The sequence below is a fragment of the Xiphophorus hellerii genome, chromosome 6 (genome assembly GCF_003331165.1).
Source record: "Xiphophorus hellerii strain 12219 chromosome 6, Xiphophorus_hellerii-4.1, whole genome shotgun sequence".
Taxonomy (NCBI): Eukaryota; Metazoa; Chordata; class Actinopteri; order Cyprinodontiformes; family Poeciliidae; genus Xiphophorus; species Xiphophorus hellerii.
The window spans coordinates 29,970,127-29,997,986 of NC_045677.1; the positions used below are offsets into that span (position 1 = coordinate 29,970,127).

The 27,860-nt window shown below is 44.8% G+C and overlaps 1 protein-coding gene across 11 annotated transcripts in view; it reads left to right on the plus strand.

The window, feature by feature from the left end:
* rasal2 (RAS protein activator like 2) overlaps positions 1-27,860 on the plus strand; it is a 48,367-nt gene that overhangs the window by 18,795 nt on the left and 1,712 nt on the right. For 4 of the 11 annotated variants that reach the window (XM_032564379.1, XM_032564370.1, XM_032564377.1 and 1 more), the window contains 16 exons: positions 741-868; positions 948-1,068; positions 11,375-11,481; positions 12,157-12,269; positions 12,716-12,866; positions 12,934-13,032; positions 13,907-14,461; positions 15,128-15,272; positions 15,729-15,873; positions 18,251-18,490; positions 18,556-18,760; positions 20,099-20,298; positions 21,024-21,966; positions 23,058-23,189; positions 23,260-23,462; positions 23,531-23,618. In XM_032564379.1, the coding sequence (XP_032420270.1) occupies positions 741-868; positions 948-1,068; positions 11,375-11,481; positions 12,157-12,269; positions 12,716-12,866; positions 12,934-13,032; positions 13,907-14,461; positions 15,128-15,272; positions 15,729-15,873; positions 18,251-18,490; positions 18,556-18,760; positions 20,099-20,298; positions 21,024-21,966; positions 23,058-23,189; positions 23,260-23,462; positions 23,531-23,618 (3,575 nt within the window). Of the gene's footprint in view, positions 1-740; positions 869-947; positions 1,069-4,241; positions 4,476-10,653; positions 10,679-11,374; positions 11,482-12,156; positions 12,270-12,715; positions 12,867-12,933; positions 13,033-13,906; positions 14,462-15,127; positions 15,273-15,728; positions 15,874-18,250; positions 18,491-18,555; positions 18,761-20,098; positions 20,299-21,023; positions 21,967-23,057; positions 23,190-23,259; positions 23,463-23,530; positions 23,619-23,757; positions 23,789-27,860 lie in introns of those variants that run through there. The other 7 variants (XM_032564371.1, XM_032564373.1, XM_032564372.1 and 4 more) reach the window with 7 other exon arrangements.

The following is a 27,860-nucleotide window of genomic DNA, read 5'->3' on the forward strand; positions in this document are numbered from 1 at the left end:
TGTTTCTGTTTTGTTTAATAAAAGATGATTTTTATGGTTTTGAATCAAGCTGTCCTCAGTGGTTTATCGATTCTTTCTGCCGCCGCGTTTCTCCTTTAAGGCTCCAAACTCTGGAAACTAAAAACCATCAACGTCTTTAATGAGCCGATCACAGAAAAAAAATGTTTTTATGAGACGAAGCTCAGAACCAAACCGGAAGCTGTAGAAGGAATCGTTTTATTTTAAATCAGTTCTAATATTTTAGATGAAATAGAGTTTGACCTGTCCAGGTGACCTGTCCAGGTGACCCCGCCTCTCGCCCCAAACGTTACCTGGAGAGGCAGCAGCTCCTCCTGACCCTTTAGGAACAAGGTGTTAGAAAATGAATGGATGAAACTGAATGAACAGAATAGTTACTAAAATAAACTCTGTTGATGTTTCTGTTTGTTTCTCATCAATAATAACTCCTAAACATTTTGGTTTGAGGTTTTTGTCTAATTTTAATTTCACATATTTATAAATTTTTTGTTTTTTGTGCTGAAAAATCATGAAATTATTTGGAATATTAAGACACAATTGATGAAACATCAGATATTCATTTATTTCTCCGGTGAGGATCAGAATGAGATGCTAAAGACGGGAATCATCTGCAAACATTTATGAGTTTCTGTGTTTCCTCTTTCTCCTCCTCCTCTTCCTCCTCCTCTTCCTCTCCTCCTCTTCCTCCCTCCTCCTCTTCCTCTCCTCCTCCTCCCCTCCAGACGTGAAGGGCCCACCGGCCCACCGTTTCTCGTGCGGTCAGAGCCCGTACTCGGACGGCGCCGCCTGGGAGCGGAGGTTCTGCATCCTGACAGACAGCCAGCTCATCCTGCTCAACAAGGACGAGGAGGTCCGCCTCGCTCTGACCCTTCACCTTCCTGTCCCCCCCACCGCCACGCTCTGACCTCTGACCTCTGACCCCTCCGCAGGCCGCGGACCCCCAGGACGCCCCGGCCGACCCCTCCAGGGCCCGGAGCCTCCGCCGCACCGTCAGCGTCCCCTCAGAGGGACAGTTCCCAGAGTTCCAGCCAGAGGGCGCTGCCATGCTGGGTAGGAGCTGGGTTACCGTGGTAACGGGGTGTTGCCGGTGCAGCAGGGTGATTGCGTAACCAGATTACTGAGTGTGTGTGTGTGTGTGTGTGTGGCCAAACCCAGCAGATTATTGGGATTAATGGGAACAAAGAGGCGGATGTGATGATATTCCAAACAGAGAGCAGTTGGTTTCTGGTGTGTGTGTGTGTGTGTGGGTGTGTGTGTGTGTGTGTGTGTGTATGTGTGTGTGTGTGTTGAGGTCAGAGCTGTTCAGTCACAGAAATCTGTCAGATGCTTCTTTTAATCCCAAATGTTGGATTCCTGGAATATTCTGGAGTTTTTCTGGATCGGGTCCAGAACCTCTGCAGCCGGTTCTGACTCTGGTTCTGTTCATCAAGGTTCTGTTTAAGGTTCTGACTCCTGCAGAAGTTTCTCCTGTCTGCTGGAAGGAGTGGGCTTCACCCACAGCATCACTCTACCTTATAGGTTGTTGCCATGGAGACGATCTCCATGGCAACTAATGATTCAGCGTTTTAGTTGTGACTCAGCAGCTCCTGATGTTTAACCATCATGAGGTGAATTAATTCCTCACAAACAAATAAAATCCTGCATGATGGAAACACAACATGAGGCGTTCAGGTGCAGCGTGTTGAGAGGAGCTTTCCCTCCATGAGGCGTTTGGGTGCAGCGTGTTGAGCGGAGCTTTCCCTCCATGAGGCGTTCGGGTGCAGCGTGTAACTTCCCAATGTGTGTGAACTGAGGAATGTTGGAGGACAAAGCGTCCGCTGTCCGCCCCCCGCCCCGCTGACCCCCGCCCCTGTGAGACGGCGGGCCGAGGGGATTCCCACGCAGAGCTGCAGGGGTCCTGACCCGGTTTAACTGGGAACACTGGGAGGGTCTGAGTCCGTGATGAGGTCATTGATCTCTGAGGGGCATTTATATGTTAATCTGACCTTTAACAACCAGTTTTAACTGGACTTAAACTGGATTTATACTGGTTCTGGTTCAGACTGGGTTCTACTCAGTTTGGTTCTGAGCTTTACTGGGAACAACCGGGCCTTTCCACCAGTATGAACTGGACTGGGAGTGGTGGATTTTTAACTCCTTTAAGTTTCACAACAAACTTAACTGGGAATACTGGAAATAATCCTCCTGTTGCATCAGTTTATACTGGGATTAATGCTGGAGCTGAAGCAGTGGTTAAACTGGGCGAGCCACTGGTTTTACACCAGTTTCATGAACATCTTCCTGCTGGAAGTGTTCAGGTTTTAAACTGGTTTTAAAGTAACTTCCAACTAAATTCATACTGGGAATATGGCTTCATGTGTCACTGGTTTTAATGGTCAGTTCAGACTTCTTACTGGTTTTAATGGGTGGTTCAGACTGGTCACTGGTTGAAAGCAAAAATGTCTTCTGCTTCCTGCTGCTTTGACTGATTCTGGTTTGTTTTGGTTTTTACTGGTTGAACTGGTTTAATTGGAGCGTTGGGAGTTCAGGCTGAATGGAAACCAGAACTGAACCTTCCTCTTCCTCCTCCTCCTCTTCCTCCTGTCAGCAGCGGCTCAGGTGTAATTTCAGTTCCCGGCTCGGTCTAATTACAGTGTCTGACCGTCTGACTGTCCCGCCACAAACACTCTTCCTCCTCCTCCTCTTCCTCGCCGTCCTCTTGGGAAAACATCTGGGAATCTGTTGGAGTTTAAATCCTTTAACGGCGACGAAGAGTCTGGAAAATAAATTGTTTGGATTTTTGAATCATGAAATCTGAATGTGGAGCTAAATTAATGAAAGAATCTGAGATTTAAACTGTTTTCTGATCCCAGTTTGTTTTGTGTTCACACATCAAACCGGTTTGGGAATCTAAACCTTTTTTTTTTCCACACAGGAGCCGTATTTCCACACGGCTCCTGTGTGGAAATATCCCAAAGATCATCCGCCATCTTTTCCTGTGACTGGGTGAACTGGATCACCAGAAATTAGACTAATCTGGAAGATTAAATCTTTAAATAGAGCAGTAACGTTTTCCCAGGAGGAGAGAAAACTGGGACGACTCGCTCTGGGATCTTTGGGAAACCTCGGAAAGTTTCCGGATTAGTTTTAGAACCTTTAGCTTAATGGAGGTTTTCTGTTTTGGACAGATTGATGCTTACTGCCCCCTGCAGGTGGGAGGACCATCCTGCTTCTTTATGTCACATTAATTCAGCTTTAATAATAAACTCTGAGGGTTTGATCTCCTCCTCTTCCTCCTCCTCCTCCTCTTCCTCCTGCTGTGGATGAAGACCCCAGTGGCTGCTTCAGTGTGGCTCAGACATCTCAGTGTTCCTCTGTGGTCCTGCTCCTGTCCCGTCTCCCCACTTCCTGCTGCTGCCCTCCCTTTCAAAATAAAAGCATCCCGCAGTCTTAAGTCTTCAGAATAAAAGTTAGCTCTACAAAGATGAAACTTTTTCACTACAATCTGTATTTCTAACAAACTTCATTGAATAAGTTTTATTTGAAAAGAGGAATAAAATAAAATAACAAAATGAAGTTCCAATCAAATTATTAAAAAAAATAATCTAACTATAATATAATAAACAAACTCTGAACTTTTAGATGCATTCAGATCTAAATAATCTAGATTTGTGTTTTAATCAGTTCATTAAGTCGTAAATAAAAGTTTCTGTCAGTAAAACTAACAAGTTTTTCATGCAGAAACCAGTAAAGAAACACAATAATCTCCACCTGGAGGTTCTGGGCTCTTATTGTGAAGGTCCAGCAGGTGAGAGGTGCATCCTTGGTGCATAAAGGAGCGTTATCACAGATCCTTCCTCCCAGGATGCAACACCATGACTGTTCCCAACAAACTCAATAGTTTTTCTAACTGTTATGATTCAGCTGTTCTTAATGTTCCTGTAAATATTCTGATTTTCAACTCACATGAAAAACCATTCATTTATCCCAAAGAGAAACTAAATGTAGTAACTGAAGTGCCATGACTGTCCTGACATGCTAACGGCTCCACAAGCTGTTAGCTAGCTCTGCTAATCCACCTCATTTGCTTTTGCTGCTGCTCTCCAGCTCTCTGCTGGGCTGTTTGGAGTCGGATTTGATTCCTTCCTTCTCGCTGCTGCATCCATGAAGCCTCCTTTTCAACTCCTCTGGGATTTGGGGTCAAAGTTCAGGTGTTATTTGAGCTTTTGAGATGCTAATCAGCCTCTTCCTGTTGTGAAAACAATACCTTGTTGCCATGGTAGCGCATCATAGCAACTGTCTGAAAAGTAAAGGAAGAATAGCAGAAATCCTTCGCTCACCTCGGTCTGAAGTGCCGGGCTCTTATTGTGAAGGTCTGAGCGGAAGTGAGTGTGCTGAATCGGCGGAGTCTCTCAGACTGAATGAATATGTCTCCGGCTCGGGACATGTCCGGACCTCGGTTCTGATGGACCTCGTAGGTGAGTCCCGTCCCGTTCGCTGCTCCGAGCCCGGTGCCTGGTCACCGGAGCGCGGGCAGCCTCTGTGGCCGGCTGCGGGGCTCTGTCCTCCGGCTCTCGGCTCTCTGAAACACCGCTGAAGTAGTTGGTGTCCGGCTGCAGGAACCTGCTGCTTCCAGCCGAACTGAGCCGGTACCGGTCAGCGCAGCTAGTCTGAACTAGCACTTATCGATCCCGAACAGAACCGAACTCCAGGTTTAATCCGAGCTTCAGAACCAGAACCGCTGAGTTCGTGTTTGGTCCGTTAGAGAATCTGTTGAAATGAGTTTTCCAGGTTCGACCCAAAAATCTGACAGTAACTGACTGAACAGGTCCGGTTCGGCTGGATTTATTCAAACGGAGTCCAGTTAGAATGAGAAACTGAACCGGTCGGTTCGGTTTAAATAAATGTTTAATTTCCCGGAATCCCAAACATCCCGATCTGGTTCTGGTTCTGGTTCTGGTTCTGATGAGGTTTTCATAATCCTGATCTGATTCCATAAACATTTTAGTTTTTACCACTTTTATTTGTTTTATCAGGTCCAGTCAGTTTTATGTTGATTCAGCAGAATTTATCCCATTTCTGAATCAATTCTTGGGTTTTATTCAGATTTGATCCAGTTTCAATCTGGTTCTGGTCAAGTTTCATTCCGGGTTTTATTCCACTTTGTGTTCCGTCTGATTTTGATTTTTCTGATTTAATTCTGGTTTTATTTTCACTTCACCTTGATTTTATTCTAGTTATGTCTCACTTTTATCAGGTTTATTTTTTTACTAATTATGGTAAAAATAAAAATATAATTCATATATGTATTTTATTCTGATTTCATCTGGACTTTTTTCTGTTTTTCATCTCAGTTTTATCTCCATTCAAACTAAATTTAGCCCATTTTTTTACATTGTTTTATTCTTTTTGTCACTGATTTCTTTTCCTCTTTTTTGTGTCTATTTTCTCCCAGTTTGTTTAGTTTTTAAATCTTTAAATCTAATTTTATTCAGGTTTCATCCTGTTTTATGACAGGTGTTTTTATTTTTTTCATCCCATTTTTATCCTGAAAATAAATTCAGTTTTAATCTGAATTTTGCTCTGATTTTTATGGTTTTTTCTACTTGGATTCTATTTTTATTCTGGTTTTATTCCATTATGTTTGTATTCTGCCTGATGTTGATTTTCCTGATTCAGGTTTCATTGTGGTTCTGTTTGGTTCTGCTCTTTGTCTCGGTTTAAAGTTGGTTTTTCTGTTGAACGCTTGCAGGAGTTTCCTCCCATCTGGACTCTCAGGTTGTCCAGGAGAATCTTTTGTTTCGTTAATATCATCGTTCTGTTTTGTGGCACAAGGTTTTTGTCTCAGTTTAATTCTAGTTTAAATTCTCAGTTTTTGGTTTATCTAAGGCAGAATTTTATCCATTAAAAATAAACTAAGCTATGAAGGAAGTCCAAGAACTGTCAGAAACAGAATTAAAATGCTCAAAATGCCGACCCCGACCTCCTCCTCCTCTGATGGATCCAACAGAACCAGAACGTTTGGTACCCAGAACCGAGTTTCATGGCGTTTAAACGTCCTGACCAGCTGATTTAATTTGTTCTGATCCGGGGTGTGTGATGCTGCGGGTCGGCTCTGGAGCTCGGCGCTCTCCGTTGGGTCCTGGCTGATCCCGGTCCAGCCCGACCCGACCCGACGGCTCTGTTAATAAATTCAGAGGAATGCCGGCGGAGGCAGAAGCAGAGCCGGTTCCTCCATTCTTTGAATGTTTGCTGTGAAAGCTGAGCTCTGTGACGATGTCAGGGACGAAGGACGAGGCTGGAGCTGCTGTTTGTTTGTTCTCTGGAGAAGCAGGAGAAAGTTCACTAAGATTCATGACAAACATCAGAGATGCAGAAACTGACAGCCGCCATTTTGGATGGATTCCTCAGGAGCTTCTGACACAAAACCTGAAAATCTCATGCTGGTGTTTTTCTGTTTTCCCTCCAACCAGCTTTCTAAATTACATTTAAACATATCAAAATATCACATTTAGACAAAACATTTATCCTGACAACATTCATAAAAGCAAAATCAGTGCTGACACACGTCAGGTGCTAAGATCATGTGCAGAACTTAGCCTGAAACATACCAAGTATGACATGGTTAGCATGCTATATTAGCAATAAACAGACCAAAAATAACTCATCTTGTTTTGTAATATTACTGTGAAAATGACAGAAACAATATTTAGCATACTGTGTTGGTCTTCCAGACTTAGCTAGAAAAATACAAAATATAGCTAAGATAGCATGCTAATAATAGCATAAGAATATCAAAATTCAGCCAGTATGACAAAAATATTAAAAATAACAATCATATAACATTTAGCAAGCTGGTGTTAGCATACAGAGGTGGTACTAATACAGGAATTTTAGTTATTATCACTACAACAAATAAACATTAGCATGCTAACATTATCTTAAACATGTTGTAGACAAAGCAGTTAGCGTGCCTCCATTAGCATGCTAATGCTAACACCTCTGGCTAAGTTCTGGGATTTTCTACAATCATTTCCTAAAAGCTTGAAAAATTTTATGTATTAATAAAAACTGAGTGGTAATTATGTCCAACAATATAAGACACATTTTTAGCTAAAATGTTCATTAAGGTCTAAATCTTTTCTGTCTGATTTTTGTCTTTTATTTTTAAATGTGAAACAGTAAAACTTTCCGCTTTAATTTATTTTCTTTAAATGATTCATTAGTCAGAAGAACTGAAGGGAAACTGTGATGCGTTCAGGTGTGTTCAGGTGCTTTCAGGCGTGTTCATGTGTTCTTGCGTTCAGGTGCGTTCAGGTGTTGGTGTGTTCAGGTGTTCTTGTGTTCAGGTGCGTTCAGGTGTTCTTGTGTTCAGGTGCGTTCAGGTGTTGGTGTGTTCAGGTGCGTTCAGGCGTGTTCAGGTGCGTTCAGGTGTGTTCAGGTGTTGGTGTGTTCAGGTGCGTTCAGGTGTGTTCAGGTGTTCTTGTGTTCAGGTGTGTTCAGGCGTGTTCAGGTGCGTTCAGGTGTTGGTGTGTTCAGGTGCGTTCAGGCGTGTTCAGGTGTTCTTGCATTCAGGTGTTGGTGTGTTCAGGTGTTCTTGCATTAAGGTGTGTTCAGGTGTTCTTGCGTTCAGGTGCTGGTGTGTTCAGGTGCGTTCAGGCGTGTTCAGGTGCGTTCAGGTGTGTTCAGGTGTTGGTGTGTTCAGGTGCGTTCAGGTTTGCTGTTGTTTGAACTCCACCCAACGACACAAAGGTTTCGGTCAGCTGCTGCTTCCTGTCTGAGATCCTGAATGAACCAACATTCCGAGTCTCAGACATTCCCAGCATTCCTGCCGCCAGCTGACATCACTCCTCACCTTCAGTCCGTCTGCAGCGCGGCTCCGCCCACGTCCGGGGTCAAAGGGTAAACAGGTGAAAGTTCAGTTTCTCATCGTGGGAAGCTTCGATCCGAACAGAGGCAGATGTGTCAGACGTTCTCCGGGTCCGGACAGGTGGAGTCGGTCGGCAGGTGTGTTTTCCTGGTTGAAGTTCTGGTTCCGTTGGTTTGGGTTTTCAGGAAGAACCCGAATCCAGAATGAAAACTGAAAACGTGTCGGTTCATTTTATGATCCGGGGCGTTCCCAGGAACACGACCAGAAACGGATCAGCCTCAGCTTGTTTTCCTGCTCAGCTGCAGAGATTTGTCCCAGCATGTTGAGTTGGACCTGAAGGCAGCGGTTCTGGACCGGCAGAGCTGAACCCGACGGTTTCGGACCTGCATTCCTGCGCCGTCCCAAACCAAAACCACCTGATGGAGTCTGGAGTTATTTCTGGCTGTTTGTTTCCAGCGCAGGCGGGAATGTAATGACAGGTTCCCAGGATGTTTGCTGCACCTGCTGACCCGCTCTGACCCGGTTCTGGTTCCGATTCAACTGTTTCTGGGATATTTCTGGAAGGATTCAGGATCTACAGCTTCCTGCTGAAACTCACCTGCTTTAATGCAGAGTTCTGCAGAATCTGCTCGGGTACTTTGGGTTTTCTGCAGTCAGAAACATCTGGTTCTGGTTCTGGTTCTGGAGTGGATCCCATGATCCCATTCCCATCCATCACTCTGCTGCAGGAAAAACGCTTCAGTTATAATGATCCAGGGATGTGAAACCGGAGCAGCAGCTCTTCAGAACCAGCAGCCATCCTGCCAGTAGAACCGGGTCTCCCCGGTTCTCTCCGGGTCTACCCGGCGCCGACTCAGACCAGCTCTCTGAGTTTCCTCTGGTTTATCTTGAACAGCGTTTTTCCTGTGAATCTTTGCGAGAGCTGCAGGCTCTGAGGACGGGATTCGACCCAAACGGGCCCTGCTGGTTCTGGAAACAGGAGCAGGTTACACAGAAACTGGAGCTGCTGCTGGGCTCCAGTCTGTCCCAGTTCCTCTGACCCAGTCTGTGAAGGTCAGCCGAGCCGGGTCCAATCGATACCGCCGTCACCCAGACGACTGGAAACAAGAAAACCTTCAGGTGACAGAAGCTGAAGTCCGGTTCTGTTCGGTTCTGGCCCAGTTTTCTAAAACGTTCTGATCCGGTTGAAGCGACAGCAGGAAGCATCAGGAAACGCAGCTTCACACAAAATAACTAAATATATAAAAAACCAAATGAACAATAATAATAATAATAAACTGATTATTATATAAAATCTCTGATGATTCTCATTAAAACAGTAAATGTGCAAATGGCAGCAGGGATGTGAACACTGATTCACATGTGGGGAACGTTGTTCACCTGATGACATCCTTCTGTCTCCTGCTCTGGGTCAAAGGTCATCCTGTCACAGAACGACATTGGGAACTTTTAGGTTCTTCATATTCTCCCCAGAGGCGACGTCACACTGTGTGTGGCAGCAGTCGCTGTTAAACAGAGATTTACTAACTAAGTTCAAATGGCTGCAAGTTTCCCATTTAAACTGCCTTGTGTTAGCGGTTAGCAGTTAGCATTAAGGGCCTCCATGTTGGTGCAGGAAGTTATCACAATATCAGGGTTTGTAATATTCATATCACACTGTGCAGTAATTGTTGCCTGATGTGTTTTTCATGCTAACGTTTAGCTAGTTGGAAAGTTTCACAGCAACAAAAACTCAAAACAGGAAAACATGAAACTCCAGATCATTTAGTTCAAGAAAGGCAGAAAACAGAAAACATCTTCATCACTACATTTTCTAAAATAGCAAACATTTTAGCTGGCAGCTGATTGGCTGGCAGGCTGCAGCGTTTTCCAACACAGAGGCTGAAAGCTGGTAAACCTTCCCGTTATCTGTGGGAAGTCCTGCTCTCTCTCGCTCTGTCGCAGCCTGACTCTCTCTGGTTCCTCTGGCTTCGTTTTAAAAATCTTAAAGGACAGCTTCCTGCAGCAGGAACGTCCACACTGAAGAGTGTTGTCAGGCTGAGCTGCTGGCTCTTTGGAGCTGAGATCAGACGACCTCTGACCCAGAGCTGAGCCGCCTTCAGGAACCAAACCATCAGACGACCTCTGACCCAGAGCTGAGCCGCCTTCAGGAACCAAACCATCAGACGACCTCTGACCCAGAGCCGGCTCAGTCAGGAAGCTTCAGAGCTGCAGTGGGAGAGGAAACGGCGAATCTGAGCCACTGGGATAACGGCGCCCAGAGCGGCATCCCACATCAGGACAGGAGAGAGGAGGAGGATGATGATGAGAAGGAGGAGGAAGAGAGAGAGGAGGAGGATGATGATGAGAAGGAGGAGGAAGAGAGAGAGGAGGAGGACGATGATGAGAAGGAGGAGGAAGAGAGAGAGGAGGAGGATGATGATGAGAAGGAGGAGGAAGAGAGAGAGGAGGAGGATGATGATGAGAAGGAGGAGGAAGAGAGAGAGGAGGAGGATGATGATGAGAAGGAGGAGGAGCAGGAAGAGGAGGAGAGACAAGAAAGAGGATAGAGAGAGAGGAGGAAGAGAGAGAGGAGGAAGCTGCAGATTGATTGGTTAGATGCAGTAAACCTGGAGGATCGAGTTTCTGCTGAGTGAGGATGCTGAGGAGGGAGAGGCAGGATGGAGGATGTCGACGGGATGCAGACGGATGTTTGCAGCTGGAGCTGATTGGCTGGCAGGCGGCGGCTGCTCCGGCCAATCCCGTCTGACCCTGTGTGTGTGTGTGTGTGTGTGTGTCGTCCTCAGATGATGGGGAACAGCTGCGATCGAGGTATGTTTCTGTCATGTGACCGATCCGTCTCACTTCCTGCAGCATGCTGCCTGAACTTTGTGTCTGGGACGCAGAGCGGCGACGGCGTCCGCGTTTGGGACCGCCGCCGCGGCTCTCCCCCCCCAGCTGCTTCTGTGTGTGTGTGCATGAAAGTTCCTGCTGCGGCGCTGCTGCAGCGGCGAGCGTCCTGCTGCGGCGAGCGTCCTCCAGCCCGGCTGCTGCTGCATGCTGCGTTCGCTGCAGCTCCGACGTTCCTGCTGCGGGAAGCCTCCATCGCATGTAAACATCATGACGACGGCGCTCGCTGCTGATTGGACGGAATCAGATCTGAGCCAATGTCTGTCTCCGGTTTAGTTCCTGCAGGTTTGGCTCAGTTTGCAGCAGTTTTCCTTCAGCGGTGGAGCGTTGAGCTAAACGCTCCACTGTGAGGTTCCTCTTCCTGCTGGAACCAGCTGCCATCTAACGTCCATCCGTCCCCCGTCCTGTTTGTCCTCCATCGTCTCTGAATGACAGCAGTCCGTCCGTCCAGATGATGACGGTCGGACATTGGTGGGAAAAACAGGAAAAAACGGGAAAAACAGGAAAAAACGGGAAAAACAGGAAAAAAAGAGGAAAAAAACAGGAAAAAGAGGAAAAAAAGAGGCTGCTCTGGTTGATATGAACTAATTTTCTTTCTCTCTCTGTCCGTCTCCTCAGAAGTGTCTTCGGAGCGTTCTCCGAGGAGGAGGAGCATTTCCGGTTTGGGCAGCTCAGAGAAGAACCTCGCGGTCGACAATCCCAACTCTTCTCCTTTCAAAGTGCCGGTGAGTCCTCCATGTCCTCCATGTCCTCCATGTCCTCCATGTCCCCATGTCCTCCTGCAGCAGTCGGGTCTTTAAGGACCAGGTGATCTGCCTGGTTTAGAAGTTGCTCTGATTCCAGACGCCTCAATGAGATAAACGAGTCGAGGTGAACTAGAGACTCGTCCAGGACCTGCAGGACTGGAGTTGGACAGGTCTGTCCTTCAGGACATTTATATCCTGGAGACACATCAGGACGGTTTTTGAAGGTCCCAGTCCGTTCTTTAGAAAACCAAGTCCTAGTTTAGTTGTGCTGTTTCTCAGCTACAGGTCACATCCTGGTCATCTGAAGGACTTGGCAAAAGACTAGTCCACGTCTTGTCTTACTTTATTAGAACATGTAGCGTTGGTCCAAGTCCTCCAAGTTAATGTTCTCCTGGCAGCGAGCGTCTGACGATGCGTTTGAGGACAGCGATATCTCAGGAAACGAGGCCGCTCTGCCTCGTTAGTGACGGACCAGCTGCAGGTTGAAAGTTCTGACCTGGTCAGCAGCAGAACCAGGCGACCCGGTTCTGACTGGCGGAAGCAGCTGGGCTCAGACTCAGGGAAAGTTGAGTGGGAGGAAAAGATTCCCTAACTGGGACAGCTGGGGGTCAGAGGTCATCGCCTGGGCCTGACCGGGTTCTGCTTCTCTTTCAGAACTTCTTCAGCAAACGTCTGAAAGGCTCCATCAAGAGAACCAAGAGCCAGACCAAACTGGACCGGAACACCAGCTTCAGACTGCCGTCGCTGCGGCCCGCCGACCCGGACAGGTACCGCTCAGCTCACAACCCGACCAGAACCAGAATCACAGGTCTGTTTGTGAATGAACTCATCGATGATGCAGATGGTTCTGGTTCTGGTTCTGATCACAAGTTGTAGGTTTATTCAGCTGTAAGATACTGAACCCGGTGTCGTCTCAGTGAACCGCAACCAGAACTACGGGTTGGATCAGCAGAACCCAGGAAGTTCTGGCTGTGGTTCTGATCGCCTCCGACCGGACCAGAACCGGCTGAAACACGGCTGCAGAAACCAGAAGAAGGAAAGATTCTGTAACTGGTTCTGGTTCTGTTGGACCGGCCCTGAAACAGAACCCATCCCAGTAATCCTCCCTGGTTCTGACCCGGTTCTGGCCTGTATTAACCCGGTTCTGGCCCGTCATTAACCCGGTTGTGACCCTCTCCCCCCTGGTCCTGGTTCTGGCCCGGTTCTGCTGCAGGGCCCGCGGGCTGCCCCGGCTGAAGGAGGCGGTTTCCCATGAGTCCTTGCTGAGCCCCAGCAGCGCCGAGGCTCTGGACCTCAGCATGGAGGAGGACGTGTTCATCAAGCCTCTGCACAGCAGCGTCCTGGGCCAGGAGTTCTGCTTCGAGGTGAGTCCCGGCCCGGTCCCGGCCCGGTCCCGCCCGCCGGGTCGCTCACCTGCCCTCTCGCCCCCAGGTGACCTACGCCGGAGGCAGCAAGTGCTTCAGCTGCACCTCGGCCTCGGAGCGCGACAAGTGGATGGAGAACCTGAGGAGAACTGTCCAGCCCAACAAGGTGAGGCCCGGCCCGGTTCTGGACCCGGTTCTGGACCCGGCTCTGGACCCGGTACCGGCTCCACCAGAAGCTTCTGTTATTTAAAGTGGATTGAGGGGAACCGGAGCGCAGAGTTACAGCCAGGCTTCCTAAAACATTCATTACCAGAATAAAGTCGTGATATCAGGAGAATTTATTTTATTTATGTTTCATTTATTGGAATATTTATTAAAATTACATTAAACATGAAAAACAACCAAATCAAACATAAATCTGGAGCGACTTGTGAAATTAAAGTTTTACAGATGAACATTTTTATCTTTTATTAAATATTAAATCATTATTATTATCAGCAGGACTTTGAAACATTTGATTAAAGAAGCAGATAATTTTAACTCCACAAGATTATTGATCATTAAAATCTTACCAAATATTGTTGGTCGACTTTCTAGTCTAAATATTTTAGTAGATTTGAAATAAACGTCTCATTTTCCTCAGATTAGGTTTTAATGTTTTGCTCCCTGGCAGATTATTTCTCTAATAACTCGTATTTTAATTATTTTAATCTAAAATAATCTCCTGTGCTGTCAGCTAATCTTGTTTTGTTTCAGATGCTGTAAGATAGAAAGTAGATCAGAAACATGTTGAGATTTTGTAGATTTAATATTCAGATTTTATTCTCATAATTAATAATTCCCACCAGAGATTGAAATAAAATCCACTTTATGAAAACTAGAAATCAGATCTGGTCTGAAATAGAATAATTATTGGCTGCATCGCCCAGCCCTGGTTCTGGTTGGTTCTGGTTGGTTGTACCTGTCGGGTCTGGTTCAGAACCTTCCGTAAAGTTCTGGTTCTGTCGATGCCGTTTGAACGGGTTCTTGCTCGTTTCCAGGACAACTGTCGGCGGGCGGAGAACCTGCTGCGGCTGTGGATCATCGAGGCCAAAGACCTGGCGCCGAAGAAGCGGTACTTCTGCGAGCTGTGCCTGGACGACGTCCTGTACGCCCGGACCACCAGCAAGGCCCGGTTGGACAGCCTGTTCTGGGGCGAGCACTTCGACTTCTGCAGCCTGCCCGCCGTGCGCAGCATCACCGTGCACATCTACCGCGACGGCGACAAGAAGAAGAAGAAGGACAAGAACAACTACGTGGGGCTGGTGAACATCCCGGTGGCCGGCGTGACTGGCCGGCAGTTCGTGGAGAAGTGGTACCCGGTCAGCACGCCGACCGCCAGCAAGGCCAAGGGCGGCGGCCCGTCCATCCGGATCAAGTCCCGCTTCCAGACCATCTCCATCCTGCCCATGGAGCAGTACAAGGAGTTCGCCGAGTTCGTCACCAACAACTACGGCATGCTGTGCTCCGTGCTGGAGCCCGTCATCAGCGTCCGCAACAAGGAGGAGATGGCATGCGCCCTGGTGCACATCCTGCAGAGCACGGGCCGGGCCAAGGTCAGAACCAGCACCGCACTCTGCCTCCGCTCCACTCAGGTCAGATAAACATGGAGACAAACATCTGGGTAGGAAGAATCACTTCCTTCCTTTAACTTCGGTCTTCCTGTTCCGAGCTGAGGCTGGAGGTGTGGCGCCCCCTGCTGCCCGGATCCAGACCACTGCGTTTGTTTCATTTAGAGTTTTACTGAACTTCCAGGTTCTGATCCTCTGAGCCCAAAACGCTCAGGGAGTGGAAACCTGTGGTGTGATGAATACATGAAACGGATTCTAGATGAAGCAGTTAGTGAGGAAGTTAAACTTTAATCATTTAATGAGTTTTAAAGCTGCAGAGTGAAATATTTATTCACCAACTCTGCAAGACAGAAAAACTACTTTAAAACATTTAAAATCTTAAATTAAAGTTTTAACTTTACTGAAGTTTTATCTCTTTTAAATGGAATAAATTCTCTTTAATTTTTCTTTTCTGTTATTTTAAGAATTTCTGTATTTTAATTTCTGATATGAACTTTAATGATCTGAGGACCGATCCCTGAGGAACGCCTCGAGCCGCTGAGGTTCTGCTGCTACTTTCAGATGTTCAGAACCCGTCTGGTTCTGGTTCCGGTTCCTCAGGCTGAGGTCCAGTCGTGGTCATCGGGTCAGTGACCTTCATGTTCTGTTCAGGACTTCCTGACCGACCTGGTGATGTCAGAGGTGGACCGCTGCGCCGACCACGACGTCCTGATCTTCAGGGAGAACACGCTGGCCACCAAGGCCATCGAGGAGTACCTGAAGCTGGTGGGCCAGAAGTACCTCCACGACGCTTTGGGTGAGTCCGGCCGGGTCCGATCACCGACTTCTTAACGACCTTTCCTTGTCGGATGTTCTGGTCTGTTTCTCTCTGAACGATGAAGCAGCTCCTCCTCCTCTTCCTCCCCTGCGGCTCGTTAATGTTTCAGAAGGAGATAAAATTTCTCCTCCTGCGTTTCTGTCACAAACTTTAAATCTATTTCTGGACCCGCTGGCTTTGGGTCAGTTCTGCTGGGCTTGAATGCTGCAGCGGCTCGGCGCTCCTGTTTTATTTTCAGCTGTGATTATTAAATATTAACCCTCCCGGTGGGTCGGGTCGGGTCGGTTCCGGCTCACTGGGCGACCCTTTAAAGTTGTAAAATCCCAGCTTCTGTGCTGACGGTGAACGCATCTCCGCTCCTCCAGACGTAGAATCAGTCAGAAGGTTCCGCTGGTCTGGATCGGGCCGGTTCTGACGGGTTCTGTGTTTCCCCAGGGGAGTTCATCAAGGCTCTGTACGAGTCGGACGAGAACTGCGAGGTGGACCCGAGCCGATGTTCCGGCAGCGACCTGTCGGACCATCAGAGCAACCTGAAGATGTGCTGCGAGCTCGCCTTCTGCAAGATCATCAACTCCTACTGGTGAGCCGGCGCCGACCCGCGGGTTCTGGAGGTTCTGAAGGCTCTAGAGGCTCTAAAGGTTCTGGAGGTTCCGGAGGCTCTAAAGGTTCTGGAGGCTCTAGAGACTCTAGAGGTTCTAAAGGTTCTGGAGGTTCTAAAGGTTCTGGAGGTTGTAAAGGTTCTGGAGGTTCTAAAGGTTCTGGAGGTTGTAAAGGTTCTGGAGGTTCTAAAGGTTCTGGAGGTTGTAAAGGTTCTGGAGGTTCTGGAGGCTCTAGAGGTTCTAAAGGTTCTGGAGGTTGTAAAGGTTCTGGAGGTTGTAAAGGTTCTGGAGGCTCTAAAGGTTCTGGAGGTTCTGGAGACTCTAGAGGTTGTAAAGGTTCTGGAGGTTCTAAAGGTTCTGGAGGTTGTAAAGGTTCTGGAGGTTGTAAAGGTTCTGGAGGCTCTAAAGGTTCTGGAGGTTCTGGAGACTCTAGAGGTTGTAAAGGTTCTGGAGGTTGTAAAGGTTCTGGAACAGATGCTGGATTAGGGCTGAAACTGACTCATGACTAATCGATTATTGAAATTCTCGCCATTGATTAGTGGTTATAGTGGCTCCATCTGCTGGAAGAATAAAAACAATAATTAACTTGCAGCAATAATGAAATAATGAAACTAAAACTGAACAAATAATTTGTTCAGTTTTAGTTTCTCCTGCTTCTGTTAAAATCTATTTATTTATTTAATGTAGGGCTGTTGTAATCGAATAATCTATCGATTATTTTTACTATTAATCGACTAATCGGATAAAATAAATGAATAAAATATTGGTAAATCTGGCACAACACCAGTGTTACTATCAGACATCAACATCAATCCAGTTTTTCATTTTTAGTTTCTCTAACAGTTAATTTTCTGTAGTTTAGAAAACTAACCTGTAACAATAATATCTCACTTTCTAAGTTAACCTGTAGAAAAGTTATACAAGAATCTGAAATTATATTCAGTTTAATAATAAAGAGGCTCACAGATACGCTTATAAAAAATGTTTATGCTCCAGCTTTTGGTTTCTGTATTCATATTTATGTTCATGTTTAATGGATGAACTCTGACTCAGACCAGATCGTAAGAACTGGGGCAGCAATACGGGGTATTTACCCCACCTTCGTTCGTCACACTCAGAAACTCGTCTACAGCCATGAACCGCCATGACGCTCCGCCAGCTCTTTGTTCAGACCAGGATGATATGACATTTATTGTGCGGTTCGTCTGTAAAGCTGCGCTTACACTGTAACCATCAGCTACTCAGCTGCCCGCCGTGTTCAGTCTATCAGCTCACCTGTATTAATACCTGCAGCTCTGAACCAGCAGCTCCCGGAGGAGAAAGGCTGCCGTACTCCAGGCATGGCGCCAGTCATTTTAAAGATGCTTATTGGTTCCCATAAACCATGAAAACCCGGACGTTATCACTAATCAATAAAATCCTCCCAGGCCGAACTTGAACATTGGACGTTATGCTGCCAACAACTAGAGGAGGAAGTCAGAGATCCGCGCAGCACAAATAATGTTCCGGCTGGAACACGGTGCGCTAAATAATAAAACATAAATTAACACAATTTTCCTGGAGGAATTTTAATAATGGAGGAACTGGAATCATTGGAGGAATCGTTTCAATTTAATGTTTCTACATTTTATAAATCAGCAGAATTTGGCATTTCAGTCATTAATAACTAAAATAATTATTATTTACAGCCGTAGTTGGTTGTTGTGTTTTCTTGGTTTTAATATTGGATTCAGTACTGCAGTGGTGAGTTGGACCAGAACCAGCAGACCCAGTAAGACCAGTAGAACCAGCAGACCCAGTAGAACCAGCAGACCCAGTAAGACCAGTAGAACCAGTAGGACCAGTAGAACCAGCAGACCCAGTAAGACCAGTAGAACCAGCAGACCAAGTAGAACCAGTAAGACCAGTAGAACCAGCAGACCCAGTAAGACCAGTAGAACCAGCAGACCAAGTAGAACCAGTAAGACCAGTAGAACCAGCAGACCCAGAAGGACCAGTAGGACCAGCAGACCCAGTAGAACCAGCAGACCCAGTAAGACCAGTAGAACCAGCAGACCCAGTAGAACCAGCAGAACCAGTAAGACCAGTAGAACCAGCAGACCCAGAAGGACCAGTAGGACCAGCAGACCCAGTAGAACCAGCAGACCCAGAAGGACCAGTAGGACCAGCAGACCCAGTAGAACCAGCAGACCCAGTAGGACCAGCAGACCCAGTAGGACCAGCAGACCCAGTAGAACCAGCAGACCCAGTAGGACCAGCAGACCCAGTAGGACCAGCAGACCCAGTAGAACCAGCAGACCCAGCAGAACCTCTGTGGGCTCCCTGTGACCCGCCCGGTTCCGTCCCGCTGTGTTGCAGCGTTTTCCCTCGGGAGCTGAAGGAAGTGTTTGCGTCGTGGAAGCAGCAGTGCGTGGCGCGCGGCCATCCTCATGACATCAGCAAGCGTCTGATCAGCGCCTCGCTCTTCCTGCGCTTCCTGTGTCCCGCCATCATGTCGCCGTCGCTCTTCAACCTGATGCAGGAGTATCCCGACGACCGGACCTCCAGGACGCTCACGCTCATCGCCAAGGTCATCCAGAACCTCGCCAACTTCACCAAGTGAGTCTGCAGCCGATCCGTCGGGTCCGGCCCGTCTCTCCTCGGACTGACGCCGGCCTCCTCAGCAGGTTCGGGAACAAGGAGGAGTACATGGCCTTCATGAACGACTTCCTGGAGCACGAGTGGGCCGGGATGATGCGTTTCCTGTCGGAGATCTCCAACCCAGAGACTCTGTCCAACACGCCGGGCTTCGAGGGCTACATCGACCTGGGCCGCGAGCTGTCGGTGCTGCACGCCCTGCTGTGGGAGGTCGTCTCCCAGCTCGACAAGGTGTGTGTGTGTGTGTGTGTGTGTGTGTTCCTGTTTAGGACCTGATGGGCCTTATGGGGCCCTTAAGCCCAGTCATGATTCAGTAACTGCAGTCGTGTTTTCTGGGTTGTCCGGTGATTAAACTGTGGTCATCGTTACTTTGGACCCAGTAAACATGAAGTTCTGAGTGAAAACTGGACCCTGGAACATCAAATCACCAGAAAGACCTTCAGTGATTAAAACCTGCTGATGAATGAATCAGAATCAAACAGGATATTTACATCCTAGAGAAACTATTATTCTCTGATCAAGGAAAATAATCTGGTCCAAATGGACAACAGAAAACCAGTAATCCCTGTGGATTAAATATGTCCACCACATAAAAATATTATATCTTGGATCCGTTTGGATTCTGGAACTGTCTCTCCTCAGGTCTCACATTTGTTTAGTTATTGTACAAAAATTCTGGATTTATTTCGTCCCACAATGTGACAAAACGTCATGATGGTAGTTTTAAACGGTGGTCGTCATGGCAACGGGCCGGGTCCAGCGGTTCCTTCGTGGCGTGTGATTGGTCAGACGTTTTCTGCAGAAATGCTCCGATCTTTAAAGTCGGTCAGGTTGAAATGAATCTGAATCCGTTCAGTTTCACAGAAACGAATGAACTGCTTCCAGATAAAAACCATCTGCAGATGAATCACAACAGGTTTAAATATTTCAGTTAAACTGGAAACACAAACATCAAAGAATGATTTAAAACCTTTAAACTGGATGCTGTTGTAAAAAAATCTTTATTTTCAGGTGATTTTATGATTAAAACAGTTTTATTCTAAAACTGTTCAGAAACAAAGCAGGTTTTTATTCATGAACAGATCAGATCTATTTTATATCTATAGAAATGATTTCCAGGAAATGAAAAGTGTTTTAATAAACTGCAGGTCAAACTGATTCATCACTGAGACCAAATGAAACAGGATTTATCTTCAGCTAAACTAATTAATCATTGTGTGATTATTGATTATTGGTGTGTTTGTCTGGACTTCATATAACCTGATTAACGCCGCCGGAGCGACCATCACAGCATGCCCCGCCCCCACCAGCCCTGCTGTGCTCACCCCCTCACCCGTCTCACCTGTAGGAGGCGCTCTCAGCATGGCTCTGCTGTGTTCTGGTTCTGTTCAGTAGAAGCATGATGTTCCAGTTCGTTTTGGTTTCCATGACGTTTTCCTCATGTTTTCTTCCCTCCCGTTTTCCTCTTTCTGTTCACTTCCTGCCTCCATCTTTTGCTTTTCCCGCCTCCACCCGACGCTCCCCCTCCGTCCGTCTGCACTCAAACACACCACCACACGGCGACCGCAGGGTGAAAATTCATTCCTGCAGGCCACCGTAGCTAAGCTGGGCCCGCTGCCGAGGATTCTGGGAGACATCTCCCGCTGTCTGTCGGCGCCCACGCCCGTCCAGCAGCAGCTGAGGCGTTTCCAGGACAACAGCCCCGCCCACAACGCCAGTGGCAGCGTGTCGTCAGGACTGCAGCGCATCTTTGAGGACCCCGCCGACAGGTAACCAATCAGAAACCAGATAACCAGGTTACTCAGTTAGACAGGAAGTGAAGTTACGTTTGGTGTAACATTAATGTGAACAACGTTCCTCAAAACAGGAAGACAGAAATCTTTATCTGCGGTTTGAAGGTTTAGAAACCTGCAGAACTCAACAACACAGTCAGACATATTGAAATGTGTCAGAAAACCTCTGACCTGATCGCTGGATCAGGGACGTTCCAGCCAATGAGGGAAGTGATCCTCTGATCACGTAGATCTCTTATCTAAGTGATCAGAGGATCTTGCACTGGTTCACCGGCTGCAGCCTCCTCAGCTCTCTGGTCCTGGACACTACGGCAATGCTCCGGTTAGCTTGGTCCGGCAACGCTCCGGTTAGCTTGGTCCGGCAACGCTCCGGTTAGCTTGGTCCGGCAACGCTCCAGTTAGCTGCTCAGCTGTGTCTGGTTACAACATGCTAGCTTGCGGTTGGGCTAATGTTTAGCTCTGGTTGGCTTCAGGCTGCGGTGAAGCTCCTCCTCTTGGCTCTGGACTTGAACTAGGCCCTTGCTGCCATGCTGTCAGAGGAATGGCAGCCACTCTGTCCACGGCCATTTTGTGGAAACTATAATCCAAAGATTCCTTCTGCAGAATTATGAATAAAATTTATTATACAACCCAGCAATTATTAGAGACAGGAAGAAGCTGCGTTCTGTCTCTAATGTCTGTGTTTGTGTCACTTCCTGCAGCCGCAGCCTTCAGTCTCCGGTCGGTGAGCAGGCCGAGGCTTACGGTCGCAGCCAGCGCCCCCTGCTGGCTCAGCAGCATCCCTCTGCCCACACCGGCTTCTCGGATCAGGAGGAGCGGGACGGCCCGCTGCCCAACGGCCGCAGCGTCTCTCTGGTGGACCTCCAGGACTCTCAGAGCCTTCATGACCCCAAAGGGCCCCCAGCGCCCCACGAGGCCCCTCCCCGCCTCAGCAGGGTAGGCTCTCAGGCCTCTGTAGGCCACGCCCCACCCCCAGTGACTTACCCCCACTCCAATCCGGTGACCCCTCAGCCGGCGACGCACCAATCCAAAGCCCCGCCCAGAGACGGCCAGCCGCAGAGCGCGCCGCAGGTGAGACGTCCGCTGCCGCCGTCGCTCAGCCAGCAGCGCAGCCTGCAGCCGCTGTCCTTCCAGAACCCCGTCTACCACCTGAGCAACGCCGCCCACAGCCTGTCCACTCGCTCCGCCCACTCCCTGCACGACTCCAGCTCCGACAACCTGAGCACCGAGAGCTCGCACAACAGCCACAGCAACTCGGACGACTTCGGCAGCCAGGTGGGGGGCAAAGGTCGCGTGGCGTCCAACAGCAGCCTGGACGAGGTCGGCAGCAGGCGGAGCACCCAGAGCGAAGAGTGCTCCACCCCACGCCGCCACCCGCCGCCCGACCTGCCGCTGGGCGCCGCCACCGCTGTCGCCATCTCCCGCCAGACTGCCACGGCGGGCACCGCCCACATCGTCAAGGTCGAACAGCAGAGCCGCGGAGGGGGCGGGGCCAGGACGCCGCGCTCTCAGCCTCAGAGCGCTTCGCTGCGAAGCAGCAGCAGCGCCAACACCGAGCCAACGCCCTCCACCCGCCAGCCGTCCACCAGCGCCATGGAGATCCTGACTCCGCCCTCCAGGAGCGCCGCCAAGCAGTCGCCTCAGGTACGCAGTCACCTTTTTCTGAGCAGCACTTTCCAGCAAGGCTTTGATGTTAGGCAGTACGACACTCAGGAGTGCGGCAGATGTGACGGTCTGACAGCTGCGAGGTGGAGGCTCCGTCAGACCGTCAGTTCCCAAAACCACACTAAACAATCCTCATAAAAGCACGCAGGGTCATTGCAACCCCATCTCTTAAGACTGCGGGAGGTTTAATCCCGGAAATGTTCTGGTGGTGGAAGGCCAACTATGTAACTGTCTTTATGTGGCTCTGAAGGTTCAGGTCAAAGGTCACCACTACTCCCAGGTTCAGCCTGATCTCTAGTTTCCAGCTGTAGCAACTGAAGCTCCAGTTCGTTCCTCTTTAGCTGCAAAAATAATAACTTCAGTTTAGTTTCTGTTCACCTGGATAAAGTAACTACATTACATTACTGCCCTCTGATTGGCTGACGGCCTGTGTTACGGTCCGACCAGTAAGGCTCAAGGACAAAGGCATATATGAAAAAATATTTTCTATTTATTTTTCAAAAATTCTTAACAAAAGCCTTTCAACAGCAAATCTAAAAAATATAACAAAATGGGCCCAAAAGAAATCAACTAAGGCAGACCTAGCTCAGGACAACAAACCAAAAACTGACCTCACGATGAACACATGAATTTATACACAAAGGAGATGAGACAAAGGCAGACAATGCATAAACATAAATAAGTAATTCAAACCAACACATTTTGACTACAAAACAACTATAAAAACAAAACAACCTAACACCAAAATTGTTTAAGGAGTTATGATATTAATAGAGAGGCAGGTCCTTTAACATCAAGTCCCCTGTTTCCAGCAGCCTGATGGTTTGTTCCACTTCCTGGTTTGCCTTTCAGCCAGTCCTTCAAACTCAGCAAAACAAAATAGTTCATGATTCAAAGAAACAAAAGGAGTTTACTAAATGTGTGCACCCATAATAGTAAACAACCTAATGCAATAAACACAAAAAGAGTGAAATTATAAATGTATTGTATGAAAACATTGAAATAAATAACACTGGGGAAACGAGGGAGGAACCTCCACAGCCTGTGATGATGTCACCGTCTGTATCCAGGTGGGAGCGCCAGTGGAGGCGGCGGCCATGTCTCCGGTGGAGAGAACGGCGGCGTGGGTCCTGAACAACGGCCAGTATGAGGAGGAGGAGGGAGGAGAGCGGAGCAGGGAGGAAGGCCGGAACACGGAGAAGGTAACTGGTCTGATACTGGTCTGTGACTAGTGTGTAACTGGTCTGTAACTGGTCTGTAACTGGTCTGCAGTACGAGCTGGAGATCTCCCGGCTGAAGGAGCGTCTGCGCGTGTCGGGTCGCCGTCTGGAGGAGTACGAGCGGCGGCTGCTGGCTCAGGAGCAGCAGATGCAGAAGCTCCTGCTGGAATATAAGAACCGCCTGGAGGACAGCGAGGAGCGTCTGCGGAGGCAGCAGGAGGAGAAGGACTCCCAGATGAAGAGCATCATCTGCAGGTAAAGCCTCACCTGAGCAGCACACCTGGATGAGAAGCAGTGCGCAGCGTCATGATGCGTTCCTGCAGGCTGATGGCGGTGGAGGAGGAGCTGAAGAGGGACCACGCAGAGATGCAGGCGGTGATCGAAGCCAAGCAGAAGATCATCGACGCTCAGGTACAGAAACACCATCATCACCATCATCATCATCATCATCACCAGGTGCTGAAGCCAGTCAGGTCATGAAGCAGCTGCTGCATCACATGACCAGCAGGTGGCGTTTAGGTTTCTTCTCACGTCTTTTCACTGATTTCAGGTCAGTAACGGAAGTGAAATAAACCAACCAGGCAAGTAACTGTAGCTCCGCCCCCTCCACCTCCACCTGCACCTCCGCCACGCCGTTTCTGTTTTTACTGGTTTTGATTTCACACGTTCACAACTTAACGCCAACACGCCTCCAGAGCGCAGCCAGCCAATCAGAGAGCTCAGAGGAGGCTCATGCTGGGATTCATGTTCTGTAACTGGTGTTTAACTGGTCTGTTACTGGTCTGTCACCAGACCTGGTTACAGGCCCATTTCTGCCTGTGACCTGGTATTTCTCTTATTTATGAGTTCAGGTGACTGAGTGATGGTCGCAGGCTGAACTGTGACTTTCCCAGTCAGAACACTGACTGTTGCTGGTTTTCCTGCTGGGAACTCTGGGAATAAACCAGTAAACCTGAGCGTCACTCCGGAGCAGCAGCTGCAGAACAAACTGACTTTGACCTCATGATTTTAACTAATTAATAAGATTTAAAATGTTTCTGGTTAATTCTCTCTAAATGACTGAAGCTCATTGATTGGTTGTTTCTTCTTCTTCTGGAGTTTCCAGTAAATGTGAACCAGATTTAACCAGAGTCCTCCAGAGTCGGAGGAACCCGGACCTGCAGAACTTTGGTCCGGTTTTGGTCCATCAGGTTCTGTCGGATCTCCTCCAGTCTCACTGCAGACAGAAAAACACAACTTGGAGAATCGAGCTGATAGTTTCTCTCATGACAACAGTCATGCTGCGGGATTCAGAAAAGGAGGGAATCACCATGGCAACCAGGAAGATGACATCTGTTGGGTCGTCATAAATATGATAACAGTATTAATAGTTACAGTTTCCTGTAGAAAAATCTCACATTAAGTAATATATTTAATTATTTAAAGCCTCTGAAGTTCAGCAACAAACCTCCTTCAGATGACTTTCATTTATTCATTCATTCATTTATTCATTCATTCATTTATTCATTCATTCATTCATTCATTCATTCATTTATTCATTCATTTATTAATTCATTCATTCATTTATTCATTCATTCATTTATTTATTCATTCATTTATTTATTCATTCATTCATTTATTCATTCATTTATTTATTCATTCATTTATTCATTTATTAATTTATTCATTCATTTATTCATTCATTCATTTATTAATTTATTCATTCATTCATTTATTCATTCATTTATTTATTCATTCATTTATTCATTCATTCATTTATTCATTCATTTATTCATTTATTAATTTATTCATTCATTTATTCATTCATTCATTTATTAATTTATTCATTCATTCATTTATTCATTCATTTATTCATTCATTTATTCATTCATTCATTTATTCATTTATTCATTCATTCATTTATTCATTCATTCATTTATTCATTTATTAATTTATTCATTCATTTATTCATTCATTAATTTATTCATTTATTTATTCATTCATTTATTCATTCATTTATTCATTCATTTATTTATTCATTCATTCATTTATTCATTCATTAATTTATTCATTTATTTATTCATTCATTTATTCATTCATTCATTTATTCATTCATTCATTTATTCATTCATTTATTTATTCATTCATTTATTCATTCATTCATTTATTCATTCATTTATTCATTTATTAATTTATTCATTCATTTATTCATTCATTCATTTATTAATTTATTCATTCATTCATTTATTCATTCATTTATTCATTCATTTATTCATTCATTCATTTATTCATTTATTCATTCATTCATTTATTCATTCATTCATTTATTCATTTATTAATTTATTCATTCATTTATTCATTCATTAATTTATTCATTTATTTATTCATTCATTTATTCATTCATTTATTCATTCATTTATTTATTCATTCATTCATTTATTCATTCATTAATTTATTCATTTATTTATTCATTCATTTATTCATTCATTTATTCATTCATTTATTTATTCATTCATTCATTTATTCATTTATTAATTTATTCATTCATTTATTCATTCATTAATTTATTCATTTATTTATTCATTCATTTATTCATTCATTTATTCATTCATTCATTTATTCATTCATTTATTTATTCATTCATTCATTCATTCATTCATTCAGTCATTTATTCATTCATTCATTCATTTATTTCAAACAGGTTTAAACACAAGAGAACAAGCCACCAGAGGAAACATGTTCATTCATAACCAAGTACAAAAGTTTTTCTTTTTTTTCTTTTTTTATATTATTTTCAGTAGGAATCAGTTTATTTCATCCTTTTAACCATTTTCTCAATTTAATGACATAAATCACCTGCTGACTCAACAATCATCAAACATGGCAAATAAAACCATGTTATTACATAAAATATTATAAATTATATTACAGAGACAAGATGGTTACAAACTGTCATGACAAGAAAAAGTTCAGATGATAATAATAACAATAATAACAATAACCATAATAATAATAATAACAACAATAATAATAATAACAATAATAACAATAACCATAATAATAATAATAATAACAACAATAATAATAATAATAACAATAATAATAATAACAATAATATAATAACAATAATAATAACAATAATAATAATAACAATAATAATAACAATAATAATAACAATAATATAATAACAATAATAATAATAATAACAACAATAATAACAATAATAATAACAATAATAATAATAACAATAATAATAATATAATAACAATAATAATAATAATAATAACAATAATAATAACAATAATATAATAACAATAATAATAACTAATAATAATAATAACAATAATAATAATAATAATAACAATAATAATAATAACAATAATAACAATAATAATAACAATAATAATAATAAATATAACAATAATAATAATAATAACAATAATAATAATAACAATAATAATAATAACAATAATAATAACAATAATATAATAACAATAATAATAATAACAAAATAACTCATAATAACATAACATAATAACCAATATAATAACAAAATAAAATAACTAATAATATGAACATAATATCAATAATAATAATAAATATACAAATAATAATAACATAACTAATAATATAATCATAATAATTATAATAGATACAATAATAACAATAATAATAATAACAATAATAATAATAATAATAATAATAAAGATGATTGTTACATAACACCCTGACTCTGATGTTTCCTGTACCAAATATGAGCTTCGTATTTATTTTTGATGTTTGGACATTGATTTAGTTCCATATTCAGTTTCGTTGTTTGACTCCATAAAATCATCTCATAGTTCAGATTATTTGTATTTTGAAGCTCAGTTTCCTCTTTAGTTCCCCTGTAGATGTTCATGGAACAGATTAACAGATTATAACAGATTAACAGATTATAACAGATCTTATACATAAATAGGACAGTTTGATATTTCATATTCGCTGCAGTTTTAATAAATTATAAAGGATTTGTGTGTCAGAAAACTCTCATCATGTTTGACTCTGACTTCTCGTTTCCGTCGGTGATGAGATTATTCTGGTTGTTTTTCTCATCCTAAAAACGTCCAAAGATCCAAAATCTTGAGTTTTTTTCTCTGAAGGTTTTTGACTCAAAATAAAAATCAGTTTTCTGCTTTCAAAAAGAGTTTTATCTATTATCTTATTTATAAATAACAGAAATACTCTCCAGGTTGATTTCATACAAAAAATGAAAAACTTTCACTCCTTCAGCAAACGATCAGCTGAACCAGAGGAACAAACAACACATCATTATTCACAGAACCTTAATAATTTAGCAAAAAATTAATTTATCTAATTCTTAATAGGCTCCAACTAATGTCGATTTATTCATATTGCACATAACTTAGATATGTCTGAATCAATGACTGATGTTGTGGATTCCTGTCCAGATAATATCTTGATTTGGCCAGAACTGAAATTCTTCTTTATTCTTTATTACAAACATATTTAAAGTCAGTTTAACGTCAAACTGTCATCAATTATTATCCAGTTTAGTTTAATTCACCTTCTGTTAAAACCCTTTAATGTTTCAGCCTGGGCTCTTATCAGAACCTTCTATCAGAACCTTCTATCAGAACCTTCTATCAGAACCTTCTATCAGAACCGTCTATC